The following is a 10,663-nucleotide window of genomic DNA, read 5'->3' as shown; positions in this document are numbered from 1 at the left end:
TCCAAATCTCCATACTGAACAGTCTAGTCTTCTAGTGTCCACTCCGGGCCTCTTTTTATTCTGTTAGCGTCGTTGACACTTCAATTCGACTTCCGATCGAATTGTTTTTGTTTTCTCTTCGTCTTACTCCGTACCTCGACCAACTACCATCAATTGCGATGTGGTTCGCGGTCGACTCGCTCTGATCAATTGCAAGTCACGATTTAATGCGTAATTGATGCCGTTGTGTCGCTTTAGTTCTGACACGACAGCCTCAGACTGGATAACTCACACGGTCTGGACTCATTGCGACGGACAACTTCATAGGAACTAGTTGCACAACCACATTGAGTACGACAATTGAACAAGAAACCTCGTTCCGGCCTGTTCCTAGCATGCCACGCCTCTGCGACAGACTCGCAATGCAATGACCTGCGTTCGCCTTCAATTTCAGTGATTATCCGAGCGCCCGGGAGCAGTTCCAAACCCGCTTTATTCTCCGAGAAGTTGCAATTGAGCAAATTGAGTAACATTTCTTACCATTGACTCGATCTTCCAGCAAAGCAGCCGTTCAGTCAAAGTCACTATGGGCTTGGACGATTTCCCGCGGCCTCCTACCACTCAACATCGGAGCACAACCGCGAACTCGAGTCAGTCGAACAATTCTCGTCGTATCGATCAGAATTATTCGCCGCCTTCAACACCACCGTCAAACGGCCGGAAGCAGCAGTCTCAACGCCGGCAATATCCTCCGTCCCGTACGTCGAATAGCGGATACACTTATACGGAAACGTTTCTTGACCATGGCAATACAGTCGAGCAGTTGCTCGGTCGTGCCAGCGAGTCCGGGGACGAGCTCGACCCGCACGATCTAGCACTGTCACCGAAACATGTTACGAGGACGTCGGTGGTGGATAATATGCTTCTTTCTCTGGACCAATTCACTCCAGGTTCGCCTTTATTCAGTGACACTCGCTTCTTCAACGACTCCCCTGAACCCGATCCATATCTGTATAGCAGTAGCAGCCATCGATTCTCCCTTGCTCAGCAACAACGGTTTCGGAGCCACACATTATCTTCATCTATTTCCTCCGACATTGGGCCTGCTCTGTACGGTGACGATGACTACCCACAGATACCTCGTTCTAGCGGGCGCAGGAGCAATGGCAGCTCGTCGCATCCGCTCTCACAGCGGCGCCAGGACACTGTCCGTAGCAGAGATAGCGCCGGCTCCGGGTATCCATCGAGGGCTTACGACCTTGATGAAATGACGGCTACACTACCACCAGTCTCGTCAAGAAGACATGCACCGCGCCAAGCAAGCAAGGACAGTGCGGAAAGTGCAGACTTCGCGTTTGATGAGCATTACCTGAACTATAGCCATAGGCGCTCTATGAGTCTTGATTACGGCTCGCGACCTGCATATCTGTCGAATCCTCTTCAGGGATCCGGATTGAATCTCGATGATCTGGATGCAGCTCCCACTCCTACGGTACCACCTGGGCCTCGACGGGATCCGTTGAGTGGACTGCCTGGTAGTCTACCACCGCCTCGAGCTCCGGCGTTGTCGCGAAGGAACAGCAACCGTTCAGCTCGGAGTACGGCGACGAGAAAGAGTCGCCCAGAAACTCTCGGGACATCCACCATCAAGTACCATGACGATCCGCCACGGCCTCCCCTACCAAGCTCCTTTATTGATCCCTCAGCGCCAAGTCCCACTATATCATATCAGAAACCACCCGTGTTGTCTTCGGCAGATACGACTCCAGCCAAGGAAAAACAGGGCTTTTTCAGACGTGTATTCGGGTCGTCCAAAGCGTCTTCTGAACAGTCAACACCAGAACAGTCTAAATTGCCAATGCCTAGGTCAGACAATCCAGCTACCCCGAGTCAGCCTCGCCAGGAGAGTACACATCCTGTTGTAGCGAAGAAGGCTTCGTCGTTTTTCCGTAGGCGCAAGAAGTCCGTTGTGGACAGTATACCGCCGCCTTTGAATCTGGCGCCAAATGCTCCGAGGGGTCTGGATGTACATCCGGAGCCTAGTCCTGCAAGTAGTCTTCGCCAGGTGATGGATCCTTATCTCTCGACTGCCGCTTCTTCGTCGAAGAGGGGGACCAAGAATAACACCGAAATATACTCGGATGTGCCGGAGCACAGCCCGACCTATCTGCGAACGGACCACTCGTTTATTGAAGATACTACTCCTCGGCCAAAGTTGCGGCAGAGTCGAACTGCAGACGGGTCAAATAATGCGCTGCCCATGGCCAAGAGGTAAGTATCATCGCATGCATATTCTCAATAGCAATTGTACTAACATTCTCAGTAGATCTGAAAACGAGAGCTCAACCAACAATAAACAAGAAGATAGACCTCAAACAAGTCCGGTTGGCCCTTATAGCAATGCGACGGGAGGTTCTCATCCTGCTATGCCAGAAAAGAAATTGCAGGTCAACACGTCATCGAAAAATCTCATACCTCCATCTGAGGTCCAGAACAGTACCGTCCTGCATTCTGGCCTTTCACCGAATAACTCTAGCCGTGGCTCTCTGAGACGTGAATCTTCCATCATATCAAATCTTTCCGCTTCGGACGCTTCTCAATATCATACAGCTTCCAACTCGCCAAGGATTGATACACCACTTATCAAGACGACAATGTCTCCCCATACGGAGAACACTGAAAATGAAACTTCTGACGAGTTTAAGGATACGCCTACTGCAGAAGACAGGGAGATTGCTCGTCGATTATTTGACAATCCGGATGAAGTTGTTGAAAACGAGCCTGCCGCTTGGTTGGGAGATGTTGATCGTGCCATGGTTAGGAAAGCGTATATGGATCTGTTCAACTGGACGAACATGGACATTCTAGCTGCTCTTCGCAGTCTTTGTACTAAGATGGCGCTTAAAGGAGAGACGCAACAGGTTGATCGTGTTTTAGATGCATTATCCACGAGGTGGTGCGAATGCAATCCAAATCACGGTTTCAAAGCAGTCGGTATGTATTCTCTATCATGAGTATAACTGTTTGATACCAAACTAACTTTATGCTAGATGTGGTGCATACCATCTGTTACTCGCTACTGCTCCTAAACACGGATCTACATTTGGCAGATATTGAGCAGAAGATGACCAAGACCCAGTTTGTGCGCAATACACTGCCCACAATTAATCGCGTAGCTTCAGATGCGGCGCCTGATGGATTTGAAACAATACGTGCTAGTGGAAACAAATCTCGTGGTTCTTTGAACATAGCTGCCAAGTCCCCAACCTTGCCTCAAGGTGAACTGACGCTTCCTCCTACCGAAACGGAGACCAAGGCTAGGAGAAGTTCAGTTCTAATGGATGGCTCGAGCTCTTATGGACCTTTGATATCTACACCTTTCCAGGGCACTATAAAAGCATGGGAGGCACAGATTGAGATTGTTTTGAAGGATTTTTACAACTCCATTCAGAAGCAACGTCTGCCGTTGTATAACGCACCGGCAGAGTCTGAAGGCCTTGCTCCTCCTACAACGGCAACAGGCAATATTCTGCGTCGCAGTCCGAGTGTGCTCAGCAAGACCGGTTCAGAGATTATTCCACGCGGCCGGTCTGCCGATTCTCGAATGACGACGGGCCGATGGTCATCTAAACCAAGATCTCGAGCTCGTCTCTATCCAGCTTCGACGATGGCGTCGAGCCGTACGAGTCTTGATGATCAATCGTCAGTTTGGAGTCCGTCGGCGTCGAGTACTTGGAGCAAGTATTCACTCGGCAAGACAATGACTTCGATGTCTGTTGATTCGCTCGGGTCCGAGTACCATCGAGGCGGGTATCAGCAATCGATCGGTTTTGCGAATGCTCTAAGCCATGCTATTATCCGAGAAGACACGGCGCACTCGATTTCTAGTTATGAGGATCCAGGCGCTACCAAACCGCTGCTCGAAGATGAGACCTTGGAGCTTTTAGGTGCTCCGTGGGCCAAGGAGGGCAGTCTTAAACATAAACAGCATCTGGAAGCTGTCGACAAGAAAGCTAAAGACCGCAACTGGAATGAATGTTTCGCAGTTATTCAGCGTGGCTGGCTAAGGCTTTTCTCTTTCAGCGCTAATACCAAATCGATGCGGGTGAAATCCAAACAGCGACAAGGTGGCGGTGGCGGTGTCGTCGTAGGAGGTGGTAACTGGATGGAGAATGCGGAAGAAGTCTGGAAATTCCTCCTTCGTCAGACCATAGCCAGCGCTCTACCCCCTCCGGGCTACTCCAAGTCTCGTCCTCATGTATGGGCCCTCAGCCTTCCAACAGGTGCCGTACATCTATTCCAAGTCGGCACAGCCGAAATCGTACGCGAATTCGTCACCACAGCCAATTACTGGAGTGCTCGACTCTCGAAACAACCCTTAGTGGGCGGCATCAGCAATATGGAATACGGCTGGAGTGACGCAATCATCAACAGCGCCCTGGTCAATATGGATAATACTCGATCACCGCCCAACTCCTCCGGCGCAGGGCCCCAACCACCACCAGCCCGGCCCAGTTTCCAAAGCTCCATCCGCAGCTCCCTCGACCAACAAGGCGGCGTGCGCGCAAAACTACCCGCTGATCGCGTACACCTCAGCGACTGGACCCCACCACAACAAAGCATGAACGCCTCCAACCTCAGCGAAGCAGACCAACTCACTGCTTTACAAACATATGTGAAAAACGTCGAAGACGATTTACAAAAACACAACGAACTTCGTCCCGCAGTGCTCCTCGCTTTTTCGCCCAGACACCCCAACGCGGCAAAAGCGATGGCGAATTGGGAACGGAAATCGTCGTATTTGTTGAGAGAGATTGTCAAGTTTAGGACGTATATTGATTGTTTGGTTGCGGCAAAAGCGCAAAAGGAGAAAATTTATGCTGAGAGGGAGGCTGAGATTGATGCTGAAGGTCATGCTAGTAATGATGATGGTGAAGAGGGGGATGATACTATCCTTGCTTCTTAGTTTCTATTTTCTTCTTCTTTTATCTGGGTGGTTTAACTTCTTTTCCTGTAAATATATTTTTCACTGTTTCTTTCTTTTTCTTTCCTTCACCGCTCTCTATTCCAGCTTGTCGACCCTTACATCTCGGACATTGTTCCAAGGGAGGAAAGTCCTTTCGGTGGTTTGATGATTTCACTTTTTTCCGCCTGTTGCAACGCCCTTTTTTCTCCTATGGGAGTGTTGTTTTCTGAACAAATGACCTTTTGCATCTATTATTACTCTTGTAACGAATCTCGTTCGATTTCCTTGCTTTATATTCTCTTTTCATTTGTGTTGTATGTACCTATTCTAATGAGCAAAAAAATTCTAATTACAATTTTTCTATTGAATTGTTTTTTGTACTTTTGAGTTCCTAATCCAAGTTTCATTTTTGTCTTATTCTTGTTCATATTTCTTTACTTCATTCAAATACGGGGTGACTATTGTGAGATTGCACAAGCTCTTGAGAACCCAGTCAAATGAGTTCGTTTTCTTTGCAATACCAAGACAATCCTTTCTTATTCACTTTAGTAACTTATGACCATGTATATGCTTAGGTAGTACTAGAGCTAGTCGAGTGTCAACTAACCTAAATTGTCATGATTAAATAACAACTTTTCCTCACTTGAATTCATGTTGAGTGGAGAGTTTCTCCGTTACTATTTACTCAGCCATTTATTTGGACATGCCTGTCTATGATGAGTTAGGGCCTTTTTACGGCCATTCAATAGACTTAACCCTGATCCTGTAGTTTTCATGTTCCCAGGGTCAAGTCGGCTAGAATGGTTTTTGGCCCAGTTAAGCTTCATCTATTGGTATCAGCAGGAAGGGACATGTGAAAAACTTTAACCCTAACTCAATTGCGTGTGGACTAGGTATAGACTTTGTTTAATTGTGAAATCCAGAGCATATGAGAAAGAGAATATATCACACGCCGATTTCATACTCCCTTTCATATGTTAAAAATGGTAAAATGAACAAATACAACTCTCTGATGAAGACTTATTATCGAAGTAGCAATATTTAGCCTAGGTATAGATATTGAGGGAGCTATTGATGGAAGTGTCCCCAGCGGCAAGGCTCATAAGCTTCACAGGATATACTTCAGTTGTAAATGAATGCTAATTGCCTCAATCATTCATTTTCTAAGGTTTTTACCCGGTTGAATAATCAGTCTGTCCTTGTTTTGCTCCACAACAAGAGTAGCTTGCTCAAAAGCATAGGCGTAGGCTATTAATTTCTGCTCGCTGTATCTTCGACCAGTAAATGTGATGGCAAAGCTGTGATCATGAACTTGTCAGCCTGACTCAAACTCACCTTATATCAAAAGTAACTTACGGTATATTGGGCCCTTCAGTTACCAATCCCTTTGAGTCTGTCACAACACACCTGTCCTTCGAGTAGAGTCCCAAAGGTACGGAAATCCCAGGAAGTCTGCCGAGGTCAAGCGGTAGATCGGCCGATGAAGTTGCCAGAAGAACATCACACCCATGTGTATCGAGCATATGGACGAGATCTTCACCAAGAGCCTCCATGCGACTTTTGATAATCGAGAACTCATCATCCTTGGAGGTGATATGAACATCACTCGCACTTTCAAACTAATCTGCTCCGAATTTCTCATACTGTTCTTTCAGTGTCGCTTTCGTGAATGTAATTAGATCAGAGATATTTTTGATTTCGTGGGGATGAGTTTCAACTTGTCCGAAAAACTTTTCAAATGCTAAATACAATAGGGTTAGTCGACCAGGCTTTTTGGTAGGTATTTCCTTACGCTTACCTTCTCTCAGGAGCACATTGCCGAAAACACCCTCACGCTGCTCACTACCAGGTTTCCAGAGATTGAAATCTATATCATCAACAATTACGGCACCAAGAGATTGGATCTTTTCCACCGCCTCTCGGAATGCCACTCCAACCTCAAGATCCGAATCTGCGACATTGTAGATCGACCTTGGTACCTGGATTTCGTCAACATATGGCTATGTAAGAGTCTATGTCAATACCTACTGCAATGCGTACTCCAACTAACCCGTCTGTACTATAAAAGTCCGCATAACTCGGTATTTTGTCAAAAGGTATATCTGCTGTGGCCGAGTCATGCTCGTCTCTCCCTAAGATATTCTTAGTCTACCATGGCAACACTAGGATGGGAGAGCTCACCGGCAATGGCCTGAAGGATGATAGCACAATCCTTGACATACCGACTAATCGGGCCAACAGTATCATATTCAGGGTTCACTGGAAGTGTCCCAGCTCGTGATGTCAAGCCAATCGTAGGTTTCAATCCCACAACACCGTTTCTTTTTGCAGGGGACAGAATACTCCCACATGTCTACATTTGGAAAATCATTAGTATCAAGCGTAGAAAGCAGAAAAGTGATGACTTACTTCGCCTCCTAACGTAAAGCTAGCCATATTCATGCATGCTGCAATTGCACTGCCAGATGAAGACCCTTCCGGATCTTGTTTTTCATGAAACCCTCCAAGGGCTTGTCCCCATAAGGCTGACCATCCATTGGGGCATTTTGGTGATCTCGACCATCCCCATTCACTCATATTCGTTTTTCCAAGAATGATTGCTCCTGCTTCGCGAAGTCGTGAAATGACGGTAGATTCTACTTCATACTTGGCTCCAAGGAGCGCATAAGAACCTCCTGGAAACAGGTTAGCTATGTAACAGCGAGAGCTATATCCAAAGAACCTTGGTACCTGTTGTGTCCATTTCATCCATGGTAACGAAGGTATCTTTTACCAGGAACGGGACGCCGTGTAAAGGTCTACGATATATTTCAATGAATATAAAACCTTGACTCATAAGGATAATTGAAACGCTTACCCCATAATTTGCCCATTTTCTCGCTGTCGGCCCCGCTCAATTGCAATCGATTTGATCTCCGGGTTCAGTAGAGCAACAGCTTTAACTATCCCGTTGACCTCAGATATCCTCGAAAGATAGAACTGTTGAAAATGCATTAGCCTAGAAAAAAATGTACGCAAATCCTACCACAAGAAGGGTTTTTGTGGTACAAATTGACCATGAAAGAATAAAGTGATTACCTCTACTAAGTCATGAATGACTGCTGAACGAACCATTCTGAAGGTTTCGTCTTGTGCCGTCCAGATCCAGACTTTCTAACACTTGGGCCAAGTTTCCGTCGCCGTTTTGCTCTGAAGGAACCGACGCGCGTATCGCCCGTGGTAAGGTATTGGAAGTAGCCATTAGTGTCGTTGTGACAATGAAAATGTTGATTGCCAATTACTTGGAGACCCTCTGCAGATAGATGCTCCTTGATTGTTTGCTTAAAGAAACTGATACGCTAGGTCAGAATTTGAATACCTTTAGGGTTAGCCAATATTCAATAAAGAATGACCACAACGCATGCGGGAGGGACCAGCTTACAATACCCAGGATGTGCCAACAGGTCTTGTTATTGAATATGTAATCTTCTTTCTTTCTGCCCGAACCTTGGTCAGTTTGAATCAACAATCATAAAGAGGCAGGGGTAGTCAAACTCTGTGGCTTTTCGTGGGACCTCGGAAGCTTGATCTGTGACCAGTGAACGAATCAAAAAAGGATGCGGGGGGAAAAGATAGGTAAAAGAACAGTCACCATCATGGTTCAAAGCGGTGATTGATGTCGACTGAGGGGTCTACAATATCCAGAGGTTACACAAGGATGCCTTTTTCATCAAAAGATTCATAGTAAGTAATCTCGTAGCGAAGCCGAACTGGGGATCAACCATTTGGCACCATGACATGTCTTGAGCCTGTTTTCATCGCCCCGATTTTATTCACAACAACTGGCAAAATCACAGAATTCGCATCAAGCTGATAAAGGTTAACAGTCCGTATAGCAATTTCGGCCATCTTCGAAAAGTAAAAGCAAGATAAGCATTGAGGCTTCGGGGACCCGGAAGTGGATGAACATATCCGATATAAAGACCCCTTGCCTATTTAAGACTAGTTGACATGTGTGTATGCACAAAAGAGATGGTGCATGTAAAGGCTGAGGATTATTACTGGGTACTAACTAAGCGCCCATTTTAGTCTATCTAATAAAGCTGGTCTATGAGGCTGTAGAGATAAATACTTCATTCAACCTCACTTTCGGTGTCTTTACAAGATAATGGCAGTCCCAACCTCTACAGACCCCTCTCCAGACGAGGGGGAGAATAACGGACACGGGCAACAAAGTAGGACTTCGCCGTCTGAACTACCTGCCCACCACGACCAAGACCCACGGCCCAGCGAACTCCCAAGTCATACTGTAAGCAACGTCGAAAGCGAAGCGCTGCCAAATTACTCGCGACGTCCCGACAGTAACGCTCCTCGTCTACCATCTTATGCTCGAGTAGAGCGTACCGATCGACTTCGGCGTGAGTCCTGGCAAACATTTATCGAAAGCAAAATGTATGGGCCGGACACCTTCGGCGGGCATAAAGGAATTACCGACGGACCGCCGAACGACCCTCTGAAACCTTTCCGATGGATACGGAGAAAGGTGAAGGGCGAGAAAAATGTTTGGAGGAAGCTATCGGTTGAGGAGAGGAGGAAATGGGAGGAAGAAGGGGGTCCGGTCAATTATGATGCCGGAGAAGTAGCGAGACAAGATATGGACACATCGACAATCCTTTGAGGCGAGAATACGCGTGAAACACTATAACGACCTGGGAGATACTGAATTACGATACTTTGATTGCCCTACGTTTTTTAAGTGCTTACTCTATCTAACCCGAGGTCTCGCCTCGTTGATAAAATTGGCCGCAGCTGGCGATTAGAGTACAAGGAAAACAAAAATCATGAATAAGTATCACTCTCTAGATCTTCCCATAAGCTACACGACGTAATTGTAGACTAAGTTGTCTTCCGTCAGGTATGAGAACAATCACTGTAGCCTTACTTCCACTTGACAACAACACTGGGGTGAGCTTCTCTGCTGGGCTAAATCTGACCTCTACTTTCCTATAAGGCCCTTTTTAAAGCAATCGCTCTATGAAACAACAAGCTTGGCTTCAGATAAACCTTTCATCGCGCCGATAGAGTCACCATTAGGGCTAAAACGTCACGTGAACCGTCCGCCACCTGCCATTTTAGGAAACTCGATCTGATATCTACACTTTTCTATCTTGGAGTCCTTATCCACCAGTTCTGCTATTATACGGTTGTACCATTATTCTTTCCCGTACTTCTCTTGCTTGCTAGAATTCCTACGATACCAGCCCATGCACTAATCAAAAAGCACGGGAACATTCCCCGGGTGTGAGTCGAATATGGATGTATACTTAAATAGTCATCTGTGGAGGACTACATAGAAAAAAGACCATCTACGTAAAAATATTGCTTCTGTAAAAGTATAACATATGTCATCTATTCTTCTTCTCCTTGATGAAGGCTGCGCCAGGAGGTCGAATGGATAAGCTTTCCTTCAGCATAACCTGGAAGGGCAAATGAGTAGACAAAGTAGAATGTCCATTGTAGAACATATTCGTCCATATCTTCTATTCACCGGCGGCCTGCAGCCATGGTCCGTGTCACGTATAAGCGGCATTCCGTTCAGTCAACTCGCGTCTGTACCACAATTCGAAAGACAATGGCCTACAGCTTCCTTCTCAATTGAATTGCTCGAAAATATGTGTTTATAAATGCAAATCAATTTACGTCAGTATGGAGAGCATTCTGCATAACCATCTGAAGAAG

The 10,663-nt window shown here is 46.5% G+C and overlaps 3 protein-coding genes across 3 annotated transcripts; 2 read left to right on the top strand and 1 right to left on the bottom strand.

The window, feature by feature from the left end:
• Positions 1–565: 565 nt before the first annotated feature.
• Positions 566–5,309, top strand: TSTA_103310 (Sec7 domain protein; the record flags this gene model as incomplete). Its single annotated transcript, XM_002486300.1, has 3 exons — positions 566–2,250; positions 2,282–2,973; positions 3,030–5,309. 3 exons carry the CDS (start codon positions 566–568, stop codon positions 4,943–4,945), a joined length of 4,293 nt encoding a protein of 1,430 aa, XP_002486345.1. The 3' UTR covers positions 4,946–5,309.
• Positions 5,310–6,101: 792 nt separating this feature from the next.
• On the bottom strand, positions 6,102–8,186 carry TSTA_103300 (amidase, putative; the record flags this gene model as incomplete). The annotated part of the gene is made up of 10 exons (XM_002486299.1): positions 6,102–6,243; positions 6,302–6,556; positions 6,590–6,686; positions 6,744–6,924; positions 6,974–7,077; positions 7,127–7,298; positions 7,355–7,620; positions 7,676–7,743; positions 7,803–7,887; positions 8,057–8,186. The coding sequence occupies 10 exons, from the start codon at positions 8,184–8,186 to the stop codon at positions 6,102–6,104; spliced, it is 1,500 nt and encodes a 499-aa protein (XP_002486344.1).
• A 906-nt stretch (positions 8,187–9,092) lies between these two features.
• On the top strand, positions 9,093–9,744 carry TSTA_103290 (uncharacterized protein; the record flags this gene model as incomplete). The annotated part of the gene is made up of 2 exons (XM_002486298.1): positions 9,093–9,563; positions 9,682–9,744. The coding sequence occupies 2 exons, from the start codon at positions 9,093–9,095 to the stop codon at positions 9,742–9,744; spliced, it is 534 nt and encodes a 177-aa protein (XP_002486343.1).
• Between the last annotated feature and the right edge of the window lie 919 nt (positions 9,745–10,663).

Source organism: Talaromyces stipitatus, genomic scaffold (genome assembly GCF_000003125.1).
Source record: "Talaromyces stipitatus ATCC 10500 scf_1105507295511 genomic scaffold, whole genome shotgun sequence".
Classification (NCBI taxonomy): Eukaryota; Fungi; Ascomycota; class Eurotiomycetes; order Eurotiales; family Trichocomaceae; genus Talaromyces; species Talaromyces stipitatus.
The sequence above is the reverse complement of the archived record's forward strand: the minus strand, read 5'-3'. Positions and strand labels throughout refer to the sequence as shown.